The sequence below is a fragment of the Rhinopithecus roxellana genome, chromosome 10 (assembly GCF_007565055.1).
Source record: "Rhinopithecus roxellana isolate Shanxi Qingling chromosome 10, ASM756505v1, whole genome shotgun sequence".
Classification (NCBI taxonomy): Eukaryota; Metazoa; Chordata; class Mammalia; order Primates; family Cercopithecidae; genus Rhinopithecus; species Rhinopithecus roxellana.
Genome location: NC_044558.1, coordinates 113764162 through 113782865, shown reverse-complemented (window position 1 = coordinate 113782865; position 18704 = coordinate 113764162). Strand labels below are relative to the sequence as shown.

The 18704-nt window shown below is 34.8% G+C and overlaps 1 protein-coding gene across 2 annotated transcripts in view; it reads left to right on the top strand.

Moving 5' to 3' along the window:
* CEP290 (centrosomal protein 290) overlaps positions 1–18704 on the top strand; it is a 92287-nt gene that overhangs the window by 72302 nt on the left and 1281 nt on the right. For both annotated transcript variants that reach the window (XM_010371487.2, XM_030938857.1), the window contains 9 exons: positions 4416–4550; positions 5786–5872; positions 7904–8068; positions 8610–8732; positions 10019–10191; positions 13329–13470; positions 14649–14722; positions 15316–15410; positions 18545–18624. In XM_010371487.2, the coding sequence (XP_010369789.1) occupies positions 4416–4550; positions 5786–5872; positions 7904–8068; positions 8610–8732; positions 10019–10191; positions 13329–13470; positions 14649–14722; positions 15316–15410; positions 18545–18624 (1074 nt within the window). The remainder of the gene's footprint in view (positions 1–4415; positions 4551–5785; positions 5873–7903; positions 8069–8609; positions 8733–10018; positions 10192–13328; positions 13471–14648; positions 14723–15315; positions 15411–18544; positions 18625–18704) is intronic.

Sequence of the window (18704 nt, the reverse complement as noted above, 5' to 3'; positions counted from 1 at the left end):
GTATATCTTTTATTGTTTTTTTTCTTTTTTCCATGTTTAAATGCATAAAAGTGAAATCAACTTCTTTCTTAATCGGCCAAAAGCATTACATCTTTCTCATTAATAGTAATACAGTAAATTCAACTTTTATTTTTGCCAGATAGTGATGTGTAATAATTTATTTAATCCTTTTTAACATAATAACAGTAAAATTAGATTCATAAGCTTTTCATAAAACTCATAAATGATTTCTAGGAATTTTAAATGTGTAGTTATTATGTATTTTTCTGTAGCAGCAGTATACGGTTAAATAGGAAAACATGTTCCAAGACTGTTTTCATTGAAATATTTATGGTATATTTTAAGCTTATAAAAACTCATTACTCATTAATGTAGAATTGTTTGTTGGATTTTGTTTTAATATTTAGTGTATTATTTTTGTTTCTTTTTTCTTTTCATGTGTCTTCATTCTTCCACCCTAAGCAGAATCAGGTGTGTGACACAACTATGTGTTTTATCCTTGTTACCATTATTAATAAATACAAAGGCATAATATTTTTCACAAAAGAAACACTTTGTTCAGAACCAAAAAACATCATGGCAACACTCAGAATTAAAAATGGGAAAAGACTAGGTGCCAAGGATGACTTACATAATTGGGTACCTAAAAGTATTTTATAGTATTACAGTAATGATGAAAAATACAAATTAGAACATATTGTAGATCCTATTGAATTAAATAAATGAGAGTCAAGACCGAACAATAAATAAAGTCAATTTACCTCAACAAATGGTAAATTGGCAGATTTTAACTCCTTTTTTGAAAATGAACCATGATCCTAAGGTTGGTAAAATTAATCAAGAATGTTGTCAAAATGATAAACAGGAACATAAAAATGAGGAAGAGAATAAGATAGGCAAGAGTGAGAAAGGAAAGAGACACATCGCTGAAGATGTGAGTCACAACAACTACATGGACCTCTAGAATCTGCTGTGGAGGACTGTGATTATGTGACAGTTGCTGATGCTGTGGCTCACTTGTGCTGAGGGTGATACACAGGCAGGTGATGAAACTGATGCATCCATCCAGCCAAGAAAGGACGCATCCTTGGTTTGGATACATGGCTGTCCTTTATTTCTTTGTTAACTGAATTTTCTTAGTAAGTAGCTTGCATACATATATAGTGCAAATGGGAAAGTGTGTAAGATTTAGAAAAAGTATTAACTATTAGTAAACTTTATCTTAAGCTCTAACTTTTGACTAGTTCCTACAAAAATTAGTGAATATGCATTTTCTAATTTAGTGCTTTTTTTTTTTTTTTTACAATTGGTGTTCACTTAGTGTTATATTAGATAAATGAATAGCAAAAATAAGGCACTTTAGAGGTGATTGTTTTGTCTTAGAAACTTCTAATTCATCAGGCTATATTTAGAAGTAAGATTTCACTGCAGTGAATTATATCAATAAATTTTGTTACAGTGTTGTGCGACGTCCTAAGATACATAGCAAGTTCCTTCCCTGGCTTTTTTTTTTTTTTTTTTTTTTTCCCCAGGTTTTATAACAGATACTTTTGTTATAATGAGAAAAGGAAACTTACATGTGTTGCTGTCTATATTGTGTTAGGCTTAGGCAGGATGCTGTGGCTTACTCCTGTAATCACTTTGGGAGGCAGAGGCAGGAAAATTGCTTGAAGCCAAGAGTTTGGGATCAGCTTGGGCAGACCCTGTCTCTACAAAAAATGTAGACAGATGTGGTGGAACACATTTGTAGTCCTAGCTATTCAGGAGGCTGAAGTGGGAGGATCATTTGAGCCCAGGAGTTCGATGTTACATTGCCCTTATTGCACTCCAGCCTGGGCAACAGAGTGAGACCCTGTCTCTAAAATAATAATAATGATAATGATAAATGGTGTTAGGCTCTGTGCCTAAGTGTATTTTTCACATAGGCTGGGCAAAGTGGTTCATGCCTGCAATCCCAGCACTTTGAGAGGCCAAGGCAGCAGGAGCACTTGAGGCCAGGAGTCGAAGACCAGCCTTGAGAGACCTCATCTCTACATCTCTACCAAAACAAAAAACAAAAAACAATTAACTGGTGTGATTGTGCACACCTGTAGTCCTAGGTACTCGGGAGGCAGAGGTGGGCGGATCACTTGAGCCCAGGAGTTTGAGGTTATCGTGAGCTAAGATTGTGCCACTCTACCCGGGCCTGGGCAACAGAACAAGACTCTGTCTCAAACAAAAACAAAAAGCACTTTGCAGAATATTAGTCTAACTCAACAGTTTATGAACTTTTTATGTACATACTACTTTTGGTTAGCTTACATTGAGATACAGAATAAGAAAAGTTTGTTCATAGAATCTGTCGTTTTTTTCTTTATACTGTCGACCTCAGATATTCCAGTCACCTAAGTCATGAAAACCTCAACTAAAATTAAATATCTATATGTTAAGAGAAAATGGTTGAAGGTGTTTTAATTCATAATACTTTTTTTCACGTGCCAATAAATAAGAATTTGAGACTTCTAACTCCTAGCCACTAAGAATTTGATTTTAAGCAGTTTATGGCTTTTAACCAGATTGTTCTTCTGTAAGAGTTTGGAAGTCTCATGAAGGTCATTATACAGTAATTCTGTTTACAAGAGAGAGTTTCATTAGAATTTATTTTTCAGATTTGGACAATATCAACTAATACCTCTAGTTTTCTTATTTCAAAATACAAGGGAAAAATGATCCATAATCACTAATAGTAACTGCATCATATTTTAGTGAGAAATGTGTTAAAAATATCCTCATGTGAGATCTTCATCAAATAGAATTACCCTCTACTGTAATATTTAATATATTTTATATCTACCAATCGGTGAAATTCATAGGTGTTTATCATCTGCTGAATCAAATAGGTACCACAGAAGAGAGGAAGTTTGGGAGACAGAAGAGCTCAGGGACAGGAAATTACAGATGTCCATGTCTGAAATAACCTTAAAAGTTATCCTGTCTAATGCCTTCATTTATAAAATGTAAAAACTGACAACCTTGTGAAGTGGTAGAATTTGCCTAGTATTAACCTAATAGTGGTAGCATTTGAATGTATACTTGAGCTTTCTTACTAAGTGGAAATGTATTCTTGTGATTTACATACATCAACAAAAATGTTTGTCTCCTTTTTTTGCTACTTCATATGTGCATATGCACACACATCTCCTTAAACAAAAATCAGATGGACACATGCAGTCACTAGGTCTAAAAGATGTTATAAAGTCATGTATAACAGATACTTTTTAATAATATATTTTAAGACCCATAATGTCGATAGAGTAACTGACTCTACAGCCCATCAAGCCAATAAAGAAAGGAGAAAAAAACAAAAGTTGTGCTGAATACTTTAAAAAAATTCTTTCCTATGATGCTTATAACAGTCCTGTGAGGTAGGTGGTATTCTAATTTATAGAAAAAATGCATAGAAAAATATAATTAAGCACAGTTTTAAAAAATAAAGTTTAGAATGAGAAGTAACAGTGAACATAAATAATAACCCACTGTAGATACAGGTCAGAAGAAATGCAGATATAATATTAATGGTTTTCAAAGGAGGGAACCATTACTTTAGCTCAAAAAATGAAGGAAAGCTTTCCGAAGGAGGAGAAAATTAAGGCAGTTCTTTTGTAGCCTAGTGTATTCATTTGCTAAGGTGGCTGTAACAGACTACTACAGATTTGGTGGCTTAAACAGTAGAAATTTATGGTCTTGGTTCTGGAGACCTAGAAGTCCAAAATCAAGACATCAGCAGGGTTGATTTCCTCTGAACAATTCAAGGGAAAGATCTTTCCCAAGCCTCTCTCCTTGGATTGTAAATGGCTATCTTTTTTTCCCTGTTTCTTTATATCATCTTCCTTCTGTATATATCTCTGTGTCTAAATCCCCAAATTTTCCCTTTTCATAAGGATATCAGTCATAGTCGAATAGGGTTTACCCTAAAATTTCATTTTAACTTGAATACCTCTATAAAGACCCAGTCTCCAAATAAAGTCACATTCTGAGGTACTGGAAATTATGACTTTAATATAAAAATATGGAGGGTAAGGGGAACACAGTTCAACCCATAGCGGTTAGATAACAATCGTGCTTTATTTTGGACTAGTGAAACCACCATAAATCAGTTTAACCATTATGAAATGATACATGAAGGCATTATATGTGTGGACATTATTAAGTCAAACTTGACTTTCCTTCCATTGTAATTAAACCATATTACCTTTTGTTCTGCAAGTTTTATATTCTAACTTATTTATTTTTGGCTTTCTCTAGAACCCTCTGATTTTCTCATATTCTTTTGAGGAAAAAAAGTTACCTTTTGACAGTATTTTCTTATCCAGTATGTCTTTTATGGCTTTTATCTATTAAACTTTAAAAATATTCCTAATTTCACTTCACTGAAGATTTCCGGAATAGAGTCAGATGATCATTGTCAGAGAGAACAGGAGCTTCAGAAGGAAAACTTGAAGTTGTCGTCTGAAAATATTGAACTGAAATTTCAGCTTGAACAAGCAAATAAAGATTTGCCAAGATTAAAGGTGAATTTAATGTTTTGTATTATAGTTAGGAAATCTAATGCCTAAAACTCCTTCCTTAGTTGTTATGTTTACTTTTATTAGCTTGTTAAGAAGTCAAAAGTGCATATTCCTAAAATATCATGGTGGTGGTATACTTTATATATTTACTCTTTAACCTTTATTTGTTGAAAACCTACTTTGTATGAAACACTCCTCCAGATTCTGGGAAACAACAGTCAAAAAATTCCTTACACTCATAGAACTTACGTTCTAGTGGAGAAGACTGACAATAAACAAGTCACTGAATAGTATGTCATCTAATGTTAGTGCTAAAGAGAGAAATAAAGCATGATTGCTGTAAAGAGTATGGGGAGAGGGAAGGGGTGAAATATAATAGGGTAGTAAGGGAGGTCTTCCTTATTAAGATGATGTATGAACAGAGAGCTAAGGGGAAGTAAAGAAGTGGGTCATAAAGATACTAGAAAAAGAATTACAGACAACAGAAATAGCAAGTTCAGATGTCCTAAGATGGGAAGATACGTGGTATATTTCATTAAAAATTATCACAATGTAATATATGAGAATAATTTATTTTAGAAATTTTACTTTATTCTGATATTAATAATGATTTTTTAATCTTTGGTTTTCCAGGTCTTACCCTATTTATGGGAATCTTTTTTGCTCTTGGCTAGCTAATTGCTTCAGTTCTGTTTTCTAATCCAGAATGTTAGCAATCTGTTAATTCTACTGATAATGATATAGTTAAGCTATGTCTTGCTTCTCACACTTCATTCATTTATTTATTTATTTATTTATTTATTTATTTATTTATTTATTTATTTCAGGGCACTAATCTGCCAACTTTTTACACTTTTTTTCTTTTTTTTTTTTTTTTGGTACTGCTTCTTATTTGGGTTTTTACATTGATAGAACCAATGTTAGATGTTCATTTGCCTTTTGCTCTGTACACTTGGATAAGGATCTACATGTGCAATATATGGGAGAGTTAAAATCAGAATTCTAAATTTGTATTATTGCATCAGGCAATAATGTGAGAAATACCTCGAAATTTCATATACACAGTATTCTTGTATTAATTTAACAATTTGGTTCAAAATCTTCGTTAGTATAGAGACCCAGTTATTTGGTTTGGCTATACAGTTGAAGAGATTGATGATTCACATGAATTGTTTGCCTTTTCTTTTCAGTGGCTGTAGCTATGTTAAATTATTAGGTGTTTGCTTATTGTCTTTCAGAATCAAGTCAGAGATTTGAAGGAAATGTGTGAATTTCTTAAGAAAGAAAAAGCAGAAGTTGAGCGGAAACTTGGCCATGTTAGAGGGGTATGTGAGAATTTACCACACATTTGTTACGGTTTCAGCAGTGATAAGCCACAAATGAAAAGTTTAGATATGTTGTAACAGTACTGATATGCCTTTACAAGTGCCCTGTGTTTCAGGTTTTTTTTTGTTTTTTTTGTTTTGTTTTGTTTTTGAGACAGAGTCTCGCTCTGTCGCCCGGGCTGGAGTGCAGTGGCCAGATCTCAGCTCACTGCAAGCTCCGCCTCCCGGGTTTACGCCATTCTCCTGCCTCAGCCTCCCGAGTAGCTGGGACTACAGGCGCCCGCCACCTCGCCCGGCTAGTTTTTTTTTTTTTTTTTTTTTTTTTTTTTTTTTTTGTAGTTTTTAGTAGAGACGGGGTTTCACCATGTTAGCCAGGATGGTCTTGATCTCCTGACCTCGTGATCCGCCCGTCTCGGCCTCCCAAAGTGCTGGGATTACAGGCTTGAGCCACCGCGCCCGGCCGTGTTTCAGTTTTTATTCTGCATCTGTAATATGAAACAGTAAGCATTTCTATGTGTCTCAAATTAATGTATTTTATCATCTGTATCATCTCTCTTTTTATTGAATATGCCTCCACACCTTGAAAACATTTAACTTCCAGGAATCCTTTTGTTTATGGAGGTGACTGCTAACTGGTTCTTGGTCCAGTGCTGCCATTTTGTAACCATTTCTTATGATGTCTTCCCACCTTCTTGGTATAATATTTTATAAGTACTTTGTTCCTCCTCCTCTTTTTTTGTGTTCTTGTAATTTTCTCCCTATGTTATCTTGTATTCACCTTATATAATGAATAAATGTTGCTTATGAAGTCAAGGCCAAAGACTTAAACTCCTGTTGATTTCATGTTGCTGTGGTCATAAATGGAAGCAATCATAATGCAGATTCTGGTAGTAATATTAAATATATGATGGATTCAGTGAAAATATTATGTGTTATTAGAAAAATATTCAGAATAGGCCGGGGGCGTTGGCTCACTCCTATAATCCCAGCAATTTGGGAGGTCAAGGTGGGCGGATCACTGGAAGTCAGGAGTTCAAGACCAGCCTGGCCAACATGGTGAAACCCTATCTCTACTAAAAATATGAAAATTAGCTGGGTGTGGTGGCTCATGCCTGTAATCTCAGCTACTCAGGAGGTTGAGGCAGGAGAATTGCTTGAACCTGGCAGGCAGAGGTTATAGTGAGCCGTGGTCGCACAACCGTACTCTAGCCTGTGCGACAGAGCGAGACTCCATCTTAAAAAAAAAAAAAAAAAGGAAAAATATTCAAAACAGTATCTTGCTGACAGCAACATTTTTTTCATCAATGAAAATATGTGTTACTTTGACCTTTTCTATCTAAGTTAATTATGAAAGTACATACTGAAATGATGTAAAAGTTTATATTTCAGAATTAGTCATGGATGATTAAAATGCAAAAAAAAATTAAGCATACTGTTTGACTAAACTGTTAAGAATTATTTTTATTTTAAATGATAAGCAGTTAAACTTATTGATGACTCATCTCTGTTGATATATTTATGTGAAGTTTTTTATTTCAGATATCTCTTCTATTTATATTAAACAGAAATTGAATCTCTAAGCAATAGCATTTCTTAGAGAAAATTGCCTCTATTATGTTGCAATTAAAATGTAATTACTCGTGAGCTCTTTAAAGACACAATTTCTCTTGTGTGGTTTATTTCATATGAAGAAAAACTGATATACTGGAGAGAACATTAGCTAAATAGAATATTTACACTTAATCATTTTGATAAGACATCAAGACTAGACTATATAAGATGTTACTTATTAGCTGAATGATTTTAGGAGTGTCAAATTTCCTTAGTCTTGGTTTTCTTGTATTTAAAATGGAAATTATAATTCCTATCTCATAGCAATGTTTTAAGGATGAATTGAATTAACACAGTTTTGACTTCAGATATTAGGAATTATTAATATTGAGTATAATGAGCCTGTTTTATTGTTGGTGCTTTGTATTATACTCTCTCAAATATTTGATTAAATTAAAGATTTAACATATTCTTTCCTAGTCTGGTAGAAGTGGAAAGACAATCCCAGAACTGGAAAAAACCATTGGTTTAATGAAAAAAGTAGTTGAAAAAGTCCAGAGAGAAAATGAACAGTTGAAAAAAGCATCAGGAATATTGACTAGTGAAAAAATGGCTAATATTGAGCAAGAAAATGAAAAATTGAAGGTAATTTTTTTAATGTGATCTTTTTAGGGGAATATTTTACTGTTTTAATTTGTTACTATTTAGGAAAATTTCAAATATGCTCATTACTATATAAAATGGCTTTAATGAATACAGTACAGATTTTATACACATAGAAAAAAACTTATGAGAGGCAAGGCTAAGGGTTATAGAGTAGGTCCACCTGATCTTTCTTGTTATTTGAAGACCAATACTTTTCTGACAGCATAGATTAATTAGCTGTGTTTCTTTTTAAAAATACAGATGCCCAAGCTCCCATCCCTGAAATTGATTTAATTATTTTAGGGTGGGTCCTGACACAGGTATGTTTGTTGTTGTTACTATTTTAAGTCATCAATTTATTCTAATTTGTAGCCAACATTGGGAACTTCTGTTCTGACTAATATTCAAATGAAGACTGTAATTTGTAATCATATCAAATATGGTTTCTAAAACTACTTTGAAGTAAGATTTGTGAGTTTATGAGATTATCTTTCATTTCCTTGTTTTGATAATGTACAGTTTTTATTTTGTTTGTTTTTAGGCTGAATTAGAAAAACTTAAAGCTCATTTTGGGCATCAGTTGAGCATGCACTATGAATCCAAGACCAAAGGCACAGAAAAAATTATTGCTGAAAATGAAAAGCTTCGTAAAGAACTTAAAAAAGTATGACTTTTATGACTGATTATAATTATTGATTTTTATTTTACTTAATACCTCTTGGAAAAACTGAAAGTAGATCCTTGATGAGAATGCCTATTCAAGGTGGATATTAAGAGATTGAGGAATTGTGTTTCTATGCCTGCTGTCATCACATTCCACCATGAAAAACATTGATAATAAAAGTTAATAAGTTTAGAGGCACTATAATATAGACATTACTCAGCCTAGATTCAATTTCTAGCTCTATTATTTGTTAGTCATGGGAACTAGGGCCAGCTTGTTATCCCTTCTCTATTCCTCAGTTTCCTCTGTAAAATTTTCATCTGTAAACTTGGGAATATTAAGTGTATCTATCTCACAGAGCTCTGTGGAATTTAGTTAATGTTTGTGCACATGATTTAGGCCAATTTATAGTAAGGAGTATATGAAACTGCCTTGTTAAACAGTAAGATTTATTTTGTTTATTCAGCAAAATATATAGATATTGTTATTTATATGGAAGATCTAGTGAAGAAGTTAAAAATTAATATTTTAAAACTAGTTAGAATATTATCAGAATGTATTAAGAGACCAAATGATACGTGCTTGGAATGTGGATGTTTAATAATAGAAATAATCTACACTTTGGGAGGCTGAGGTGGGCAGATCACAAGGTCAGGAATTTGAGACCAGCCTGACCAATATAGTGAAACCTGGTCTCTACTAAAAATGCAGAAATTAGCTGGGCATGTTGGCGTGCCTGTAATCCCAGCTACTCAGGAGGCTGAGGCAGGAGAATCACTTGAACCCGGGAGGCGGAGGTTGCAGTGAGCCGAGATCGCACCACTACACTACAGCCTGGGCAACAGAGCGAGACTCCATCTCAAACCAACAAACAAACAACAACAACAAAAAGAAATAATCCACGTTACTTACACATACTTTATGCTTATAGCTAGGTCTCATAAGCATTAGGAAGTCAAAACAAAGAATCTCTTATATGCGTAAAGGTATAAACTATCCCATTTTTCTAAAAATATTACAGGGAAACAAAATGTCCAATTTAAAGTAATCACTAGTAACTAAATATATTTCTCTGACCTCATTTTCATGATCTGTTGTTCTAATTATTATTGGCCATATTGCTGCTTTAAAGGAGGGAAAATGTTGAATTTATTGAAATTTTAATCAGCATTTAAGGCCCCAGGTTATTTTTTTTTCCCCATTTGTAATGATAATTTTGAATACACTGAATCTATGAGAACAGTATTATGTTTTCTCATAAAATACTAATTAGCATTTAATGATAGGAAACTGATGCTGCAGAGAAATTACGGATAGCAAAGAATAATTTAGAGATATTAAATGAGAAGATGACAGTTCAACTAGAAGAGACTGGTAAGAGATTGCAGTTTGCAGAAAGCAGAGGTCCACAGCTTGAAGGTGCTGACAGTAAGAGCTGGAAATCCATTGTGGTTACAAGGTAGGAACAGAATTTTAAACTTGTACAAAGTTTAATCATTTCAAATTTTGGTATTATTATTTTAAAAGACAACACTATTCTGAATAACCTGGTTTCTTCCTGATGAACAGTTTGTTTGGTTGTTGTTTTAACATAATACTTTTTTTTCTCTTGTAATATTGATGGAGACTTTTTCTTCCTTGAAATGTTTAACTTGTTTAACCTTGTTTGGGTGGCAGGGCATGGGCATGGGACAGAGTAGAGCTGGGGCTGGGCAAAGGAGCTGGAGCTGTGTGTGCATCATGAAGCTGTCATCAGCTATGAGTCTAGGCTGAGGCTGCTCAGCTTCTCCTGGGTGCTATTTTTCTCCAACTGCAGCTTCAGTTTCTTGATTGTATAACTTGCTTTCCCAAGTATGAGCCAGGAATGATTGAGCTGTCTTATCACAACGTGTGGCATACTGGATCTAGTCTGTGCTGTAATGCTTTTAGAGTTATATCCTGGGCAACTTTCTCTTCTGATAGCCCCAAGAGGTGAATTCAGCAGCAGTGTTGATGTCTTACTGGCTTCTGCTTTCTGATACTTTATTTTCTCCCATCCTGAATACATGGAATTCCAACCTGTGAAACTAATTTTTGTGGCTATGAAAGAGGTGGTGGGAGTTTATGAGTAAACATTCAGTCTGTTGCCACTATCATCATGTGTGGTTCATCATGATTGTGATGAGTAGGTAAAAGGCTCTTCATGTCATTCTCATTTCCAATTTTAAGCAGCTGCTTCAAGGAGCCTGGATGTCACTGAACAGTGGGATCCTCCCCATGTCTTGTCCCATTAAAGCCATCCCATATGAAGTGGTATCCTTTATCATCTAGCACATCTGCCGCCCCCATTTCAAAAGGCATACTCATCTTTATCTCTCAACATTCTCATACAATTCCTTATGTCCATGCACCTCCAGTATCCCCTTTGATGTCTTTGAGGGCTTCATCTTCCCTCTCTGCTCTTTGGAATGGTCTTGATGGAAGGCAAGATAGCGATCACTACAAGTAGGATGGGAGTCTTAGCATTGTGAGGCTACAGCAAGTCCCACAGAGGGCCTGCTGCACTGCACTTGCCCCTGTCAACCAAGTCTAAGGAGAAAAGAGAAAGATTAAGCAGATGCTTTAAAGGATAGCCCAGATGGCCATGAAGTCATGGAGAAGTCCTTGGTTCCTGTCCGAATACTAAATCTAGAGTAGCCAGAATCCATACTTCTCCACTCTAGCTCTCACTTTTCCCATCTACACAATGGGAAAAATTACTCTGTAAGAAGGCCAGTGTCAGGGTTAGATGAAATAACAAATGTGATGGTATGGAGTGGGGGAAGGGGGTCTCTTCTACTGTCTTCTTGGACCCTAGCAGTGGCTCTTAGCCAGCAGCCCTCTCCGTTGATTTCTTGGTCATTCCTTTGTTTTCTTCTATAATCACATATGGACTCAGAATGTTTTTGAGTTACTCTGAAATCTATTTATTCAACAGATATTTGCTTAGTACCTCCTATTGCCAGACTCTGTCTTTATGTTGGATATTATTTTTAAAAAGCCCACCTTGCCTAGGTTTCTTCAAAGGACCAGGTAGGTTCTGTGGTTTAGAAAGACCTAATTCTTACTGTGATCTTAAGTAACTTACATCCTTTCTGTGGGCTCAAGTTCTTTCTAAGAGGGCTCTATGGGGCTACATAAGAAATTGTTAAGTGCAAAAAGGGTTTATAAGGTTTATAAATGGTTAGTAGAGGTGATGATGATATTTAACCATAATTGAAGATGACTTTGCATTTTAGGTCATATATGTGTTTTTAGTCTGAGAACAATACAGGTCACTGAGCATACCATAAGCCTTCAGTAAACCATTTGCAGAAGACATAAGTCTAAGTAGAAATCTCTTGACAGAGAGAGGCTCCTTTTGATCGTTGACCTCCAGGTTCCCTAAATCCGTTAAAAAAGAAAAAAGAAAAGAAAAAAATTCACTAAAGTTTAAATCTGGGAGGATTATACACCTTTCTCAAGAAAGCAGTTCAGAGAGATCTCTTTTGGGACCCATGACACAGGTCTTGCTCATGCTGACATCCTTATAGTTGCTTTATTATTCACTCAGCAAACTTATTAACACGTATTCTATGTCAGGCCTTTTCCTGACTGCTGGGACAAACCAGGGTGATGTGGGGGCAGTTTTACATAGGATGATCAGAGAGGCCCTCTCTGCTTGGGTGGCTTTTGAACAGAAAATTAGATGAAGTGAAGGAGTAAGCTTCTGATATTTCACCATTTACTTGTGGTAGATCTGTGATAGTCTCTGTTGGGTTAAAAACATTCCCTTCTAATCTAAGTTTCTAAGATCTATCAAAAGCTGTTTGAATGTGTTTAGACAATCATAATTTCCCTTTCTTGTATTATCCTAGCAGATTTTGTTGCCAAAGCTATACTGGCCATTTTAACTTAGAATGCAGTCTTTCTATCCATTTCTCTGGAAAAGTTTGGATATTGTAAGCATTATATTTCTTTAGGTATGATGAACCAGTAGAACTGTTTGGCTCAATTATGAAATTTTTTTTCTGGAGTCTGTATTTTTTTTGAACTATTGTTTCTTTAATGATTATAAATCTATTCAGATTTTTACAAGCTTTATCCCTCTCCCATCATACACTATTTTTCTCACCCATGCTTTTGCACAGTATTTTCCTCTCCCTGTAGTGTTTTTCTGCATACCTCCTATGTGTATCTGTATATGTGAGAAAAGCTTTTTATTTGCCATCTTTATATTTCTAAGAATATCTAGTAATATAGAATTTTCTATTCCGAAGAATTTTACTTTGTATTTTCTTATTTTGTGATTGAAAAAGGGTATTAATTTTAAAATGGTCAAATCAGGCTCCGTCCTTGTTTATAATCTTGGAAAATACCCAAATCCTTTATTTTGAATGGGCCATCTGTTAATTAGGGATACCTTATCTCTTGCCACCACCTTTTAATGGTAAATAAATATGTGGCTGAAACCTTGACTAGATGAAACAATAAAATAAGATATTCTTACTTATTTTTAGTACGGTAATTTGAACTGACTTTTAAATCAGTGATATAAATTATTTGCCATGTCTATACTTTTTTTCTTTATACTTTTAGAATGTATGAAACTAAGTTAAAGGAATTGGAAACTGATATTGCCAAAAAAAATCAAAGCATTACTGACCTTAAACAGCTTGTAAAAGAAGCAACAGAGAGAGAACAAAAAGTTAAGAAATACACTGAAGACCTTGAAGAACAGGTAAGTAATGTAATTTTTCTTTACATGATAAAATAATACATAATATCGCAGGATGTTCCTTGCATTGTCTTCTATAGATAAAAATGGATTTGATTAAGAAGACCCATCTAACTGAAGGGCACCCCATTCACCCATTTGCTTAAGCCAGAAATTTTGGATCATCAACGACTTCATTCTTTTCATTCTCCACATCTTTTTTTTATTGTTAAATCATGTCGTCTCTATTTTCAAACTATATCCCAAATCTGACCACTTCTTGGCATCTTGAGACATCACTACCAGTCTTGTCCAGGCTATTGTTTTATACCTGAATAACTGCAATAATTTCCAAGCTGGTATCTCAGCTTCCACTCTTGCATTATTTCACCCTATTTCTATTTCTGGTCTGTCTCCACACAGTTGCCAAGTAACCCTTTTAAAACATAAAGCACATCACAAAGCACAAAGTCCTATCCTCAGAATCTTCCAGTGGTTCTCCATCACCCTAAAATAAAACTTCAAAGTTCTTTTCTTATCCCAAAACAATATATGAGGTCTGGCACCCAGTTTTCTTCCCAATCTCATCTTCTACCACTTTTCCCTTCGTTTCTTTCTCAATGTTTTAACCACATTAACCTTCTTTCAGTACTTTAAACAATCCAAACTCGTTTAAGCGTTAAGTCCTTACACTTGTTTCCTTTGTTTAGAATACTGTTCACCCAAATATTCTTATAGCTTGCTCCCAGACTTCATGTCTCTGATGAAATAGAGGCTCCTCAGAGAGACCTTCCTAACCCTAACTCTAACCCTAACCCTAACCCTATACTACTTGCCATCACTCTTTATCCTCTTACCCTGGATTATTTTTTCTTGATAGCTCTTCCTACCATCTGGCACTATTATTACATTATATCATATTACGTACACATTCTTTGTGTTTCCATACTAAACGAGGACCATGCAAGATGGAACATTACCTATTTTGTTCACTGCTGTAGCCTCTGTGCCTAGGACAATGCCATTTATGCAGTAGTTACTCAGTACTTGTTGAATGAATGGTGAATAGAACATAGAAATTTGCCTATGCATGCTTTTGAAAACCAGATTTTAATATTATGCTTTGTTAAAAATGTGTATCTTTATAAACCCTCGTATTTCCATAGCAAACCTTATCTTCTAACTTTTCATTGTCCCCAAAGATTAAGATTCTTAAACATGTTCCTGAAGGTGCTGAGACAGAGCAAGGCCTCAAACGGGAGCTTCAAGTTCTTAGGTGCGTCATGTGTTCATATGACTACTTTGTTTCTTTCTTTTAAATAAAAATTGTTAGTTTTTATATACTCAGAATTGCTACAACTAGAGACAAACATTTTTCAACTTTACTGCTTAACAGGCTTATTAGGTCCTTATTTCTTCCTTCTAATGCTAATCACTCTGTTTTTCATAATACACACTGGAAAAAAGGATAAACCCAACTCTAATATAAGTTTCCAGTTTGTAATTTAGTTTAAACTTTTCTAAGAACATAGAATGAATTAATCCTTAGCTTCCCAGAGGAAAATACTAATGAAAGAGAACAAGTAATTTTTTTCTTTCAGGAGTCTCTGTAGCCCACTTTCATTAGAAAAGAAAACCACTCTTGCAAATGACCTCAGGTCAGATATTAAGAAAAATGTGAAGGCTTTTGTATTCCAGGCTTTTTGTTTGAGAATGGTGACATTGTAGCATTGAGAGTAAATGTTTACTTTGATAAAGACTAGCTTGTTCTGATTACTGTACATCACTAGTTCATAAGAAATGCCCATATATTTTATGAAGCAATACCTGCCTTATTGTTTTTTTTAACACATTATCATTGTGTTCTAGATTAGCTAATAGTCAGCTGGATAAAGAGAAAGCAGAATTAATCCATCAGATAGAAGCTAACAAGGACCAAAGTGGAGCTGAAAGCACCATACCTGGTAATGTATTTTAAAAAACATGTTAGCTACCCCCAAGTTTTTGAATTTGGGTTTACCTTTTTTTTTTTTTTTCTTTTGGCTCAGATTTCCGATCATTGTCTCACTGTAAAATCAAATTCCTGATAAGTTTTGGATCTCTTGTCTCTCCTCCATGCTATTAATATAAAATTATTCCCATTTTTCTCTTTGTGTTGTTTATACTGTGGAATAGCAAGTACCCAAGTGTTTTTCTCTTTGTTCTCCATCTGGGTATTATAGATTTAATCACAATACAGGGCTAAGCAATGAATACTAAATCTGTTGCTTCCAGTTTCTAAGTATAGGCTCTTTCAAGTCCTTTGAACATTTTTAAAAACTGCAAATAAGTAAATACTGCCTATATTTTTTTCCTTTTACAAAGTAAAAGAAAGTATCTTTCGGCTGCCTTCCATTCCCATTCAAAAGTGATCATTCCTCATTCCTACACATACATACATTTTTATATACATATATATCACACATACGCATACATGTTTGTGTGTTCATATGTACAATAGATCCTCATTATTTGTGGATTCTGTATTTTCTAAATCACCTGCTCACTAAAGCGTGTATGTAATCCCCAAATCAACACTTGCAGCACATTTGCAGACATCCACAGAGCCTTGGAAAGTTTGAATAATCCAACCTACATGGCCCCAGCAGAGGTTCAACAAGGCAGTGCTCAGTATCCTCATTTCAGTTTTCATAGAGAAATGAGCAGAGGATGGAGACGGTAGAGGGCAGCACAGCATAGTGCAAGAAGCTGTGGCTCTGGGGCCTGTTGGAAGGGATTTGAATCCCAATTCTGAGGCTTGTTAGTGCTTTAGGCTTAGGAGAGTCACAAACACTTCTGAACCTTTTCTTATGTAAATAAATAGAATTTACCAGGATGAGTTATCTTTAGGATTTAAGATTATCATGTGTGAGATATGTAGGTGTATGTATGTATATGCATGTCTGTACATATTTCCCCTAGCAGCAGTGGTTTGATATTCACTAATTGAGCTAACTTTATAGACCAAAACTACTGTGGATAGAGAATAGACTTTGTTTGCATATATATATATTTTCTTGGCAACTGACATAAAATTGAACTCATACTATACACATGTCTAGCGTATTTGCCTTTTACAGTTTATCCTGGACATCTTTTGAGGTCTGTTCATAAATCTGTCTCATCCATTTAATAATTCTATAGTGTATTATTGCATGTATAAGCACATTGAACCATTTATGTTTTGGTGGATAGTTTGCTTCCAAGTTTCTGCTTTTATAAAATATAATTAATCTCTTGACCTTATTATGCCATTGTTTGATAGTATGATAGAAATGCCATTCTCTCCAAAGGATTATACCAATTTATATCTGAACTATCTTTGACTATTTCTTGTAGCTTTTTCAATATGGTATGTAGTGCTATTACTAATTTGTAATAAAAGCCATCACGTGTGAGTTGTACTCGACACTATGCTAACTGCCTTACAAGCATTCTGTATTCACACCCATATATGATAGGTATTACTGTCTCCATTTTATGTGATAAACAGATTCAAAGTGGTTCCCTAAGGTCAGCTAGGAAATAGCAGAGGCAGGATTAAAATCTAAATCTATGACACTCCACAGCTCCTTGGCATTCCTAGCCCTTAACCGCTATACTGTGCTACGTCTTGGTAACTAAAAGTACCTACTAAATACTCACAAAATATGCCTTATAGCAGCCTGCTTGGTTTGTACTAGACTACAGTATTAATGCTGTTGATGTTAGGAAAATTTTATAATTTTCCTTCCATGCATACACTAACCAGGCCCAACAGTGCTTAACTTCTGAGATAAGAGATCAGGTGCATGTGCATTAAGGGTCGTATGGCCATAGATAGTTCTCTAATCTTTCTAAACCTCAGTTTCTTAAGGAAATTTCTGAGCCTTCAAAATTCCTTCTCTCTGATGTGAAGTAGACAGATTACCTGTCATTTTTCTAAGATTAAGGCTTAAAACCAAACCAGAACTGTTTTGGAAATTCTAAATCACTTTCCTATATAAGTGGTAAGATAACTTTTAAGATACTTGTCCCAGGCCCAGCACAGTAGCACATACCTGTAATCCCAGCACTTTGGGAGGCTGAAGCGGACGGATCACCTGAGATCAGGAGTTCGAGACCACTCTGGTCAACATGGTGAAACCGGTCTCTACTAAAAATATAAAAATTAGCCAGGCGTGGTGGTGCTTGCCTGTAATCCCAGCTACAAGGGAGGCTAAGGCAGGAGAATCGCTTTAGCCTGGGAGGCAGTGGTTGTTGCAGTGAGCCGAGATTGTGCCATTACACTCTAGCCTGGGCAACAGAGTGAGACTGTCTCAAAAAAAGATACTTGTCCCAGCCATGAAAATGTTTGCTGCCTCTTCTCAAACTTTTAGAATTTTATTCTTCAATGGCTGTAAAATATGACTTGACTCATTAAATGTAGTGTATTATAAAGAGGTATCTAGCAAAGATAGCATTAAAGCAAAAACCGTATTTGCCTGCTGATAAAGTTAGAGGTATGCTAACTTGCAGGGTAAATCCAATAAATAACTTTTGTGCTGTATTTGTAGACTTTTGTTTTCCTACCAAAGTATCAGGGCTATGTATGTCTTATCTTTGTATTACACAGCTTGCATGACACATTTTGCACATAGTAATTGCACAGTAAACATGTAATAACCCACATGAATAGCCAATGCTGTGTTGGATAGTGGGAGCATTTGGCCAGCTTATGGTTATAGCCCCTTACACAACAGTCTGCTTTTCTTCTGTTGTACTTTTAGTACCTAACAAGTTTTCCTGGCTTTAGAATTTTTTCCGTGTAAAATTTGTCATGTGAAAGAAAAAAAAAACTTGGCCTATATTTCTAATACCTAGCAAATAACCTCTTTTTGCCTGCTATGAAATTACAATACTTGATGGAGGGAGGTAGCATCAAGTGTTTACATCCTTAAGTATTTCAGCCATAAAATCCAGTATTTTCCAGGTTCTAGGTTTCATAAAACAAATCTCTGTTCTCTAGAACAAATCCATTACTTTGAACTCATTCGTAGTGGGAAAAAGCTGAGTTTAACTTGTATAACTTTTTTGACAGATGCTGATCAACTAAAGGAAAAAGTAAAAGATCTAGAGACACAGCTCAAAATGTCAGATCAAGAAAAGCAGCATTTGAAGGTAATATTTATTTTAGTATCATTTTGTGAAAATAGCTGTTGAAAACTATTTTCATTACCATCTTCGAGTTTTCAGTACGT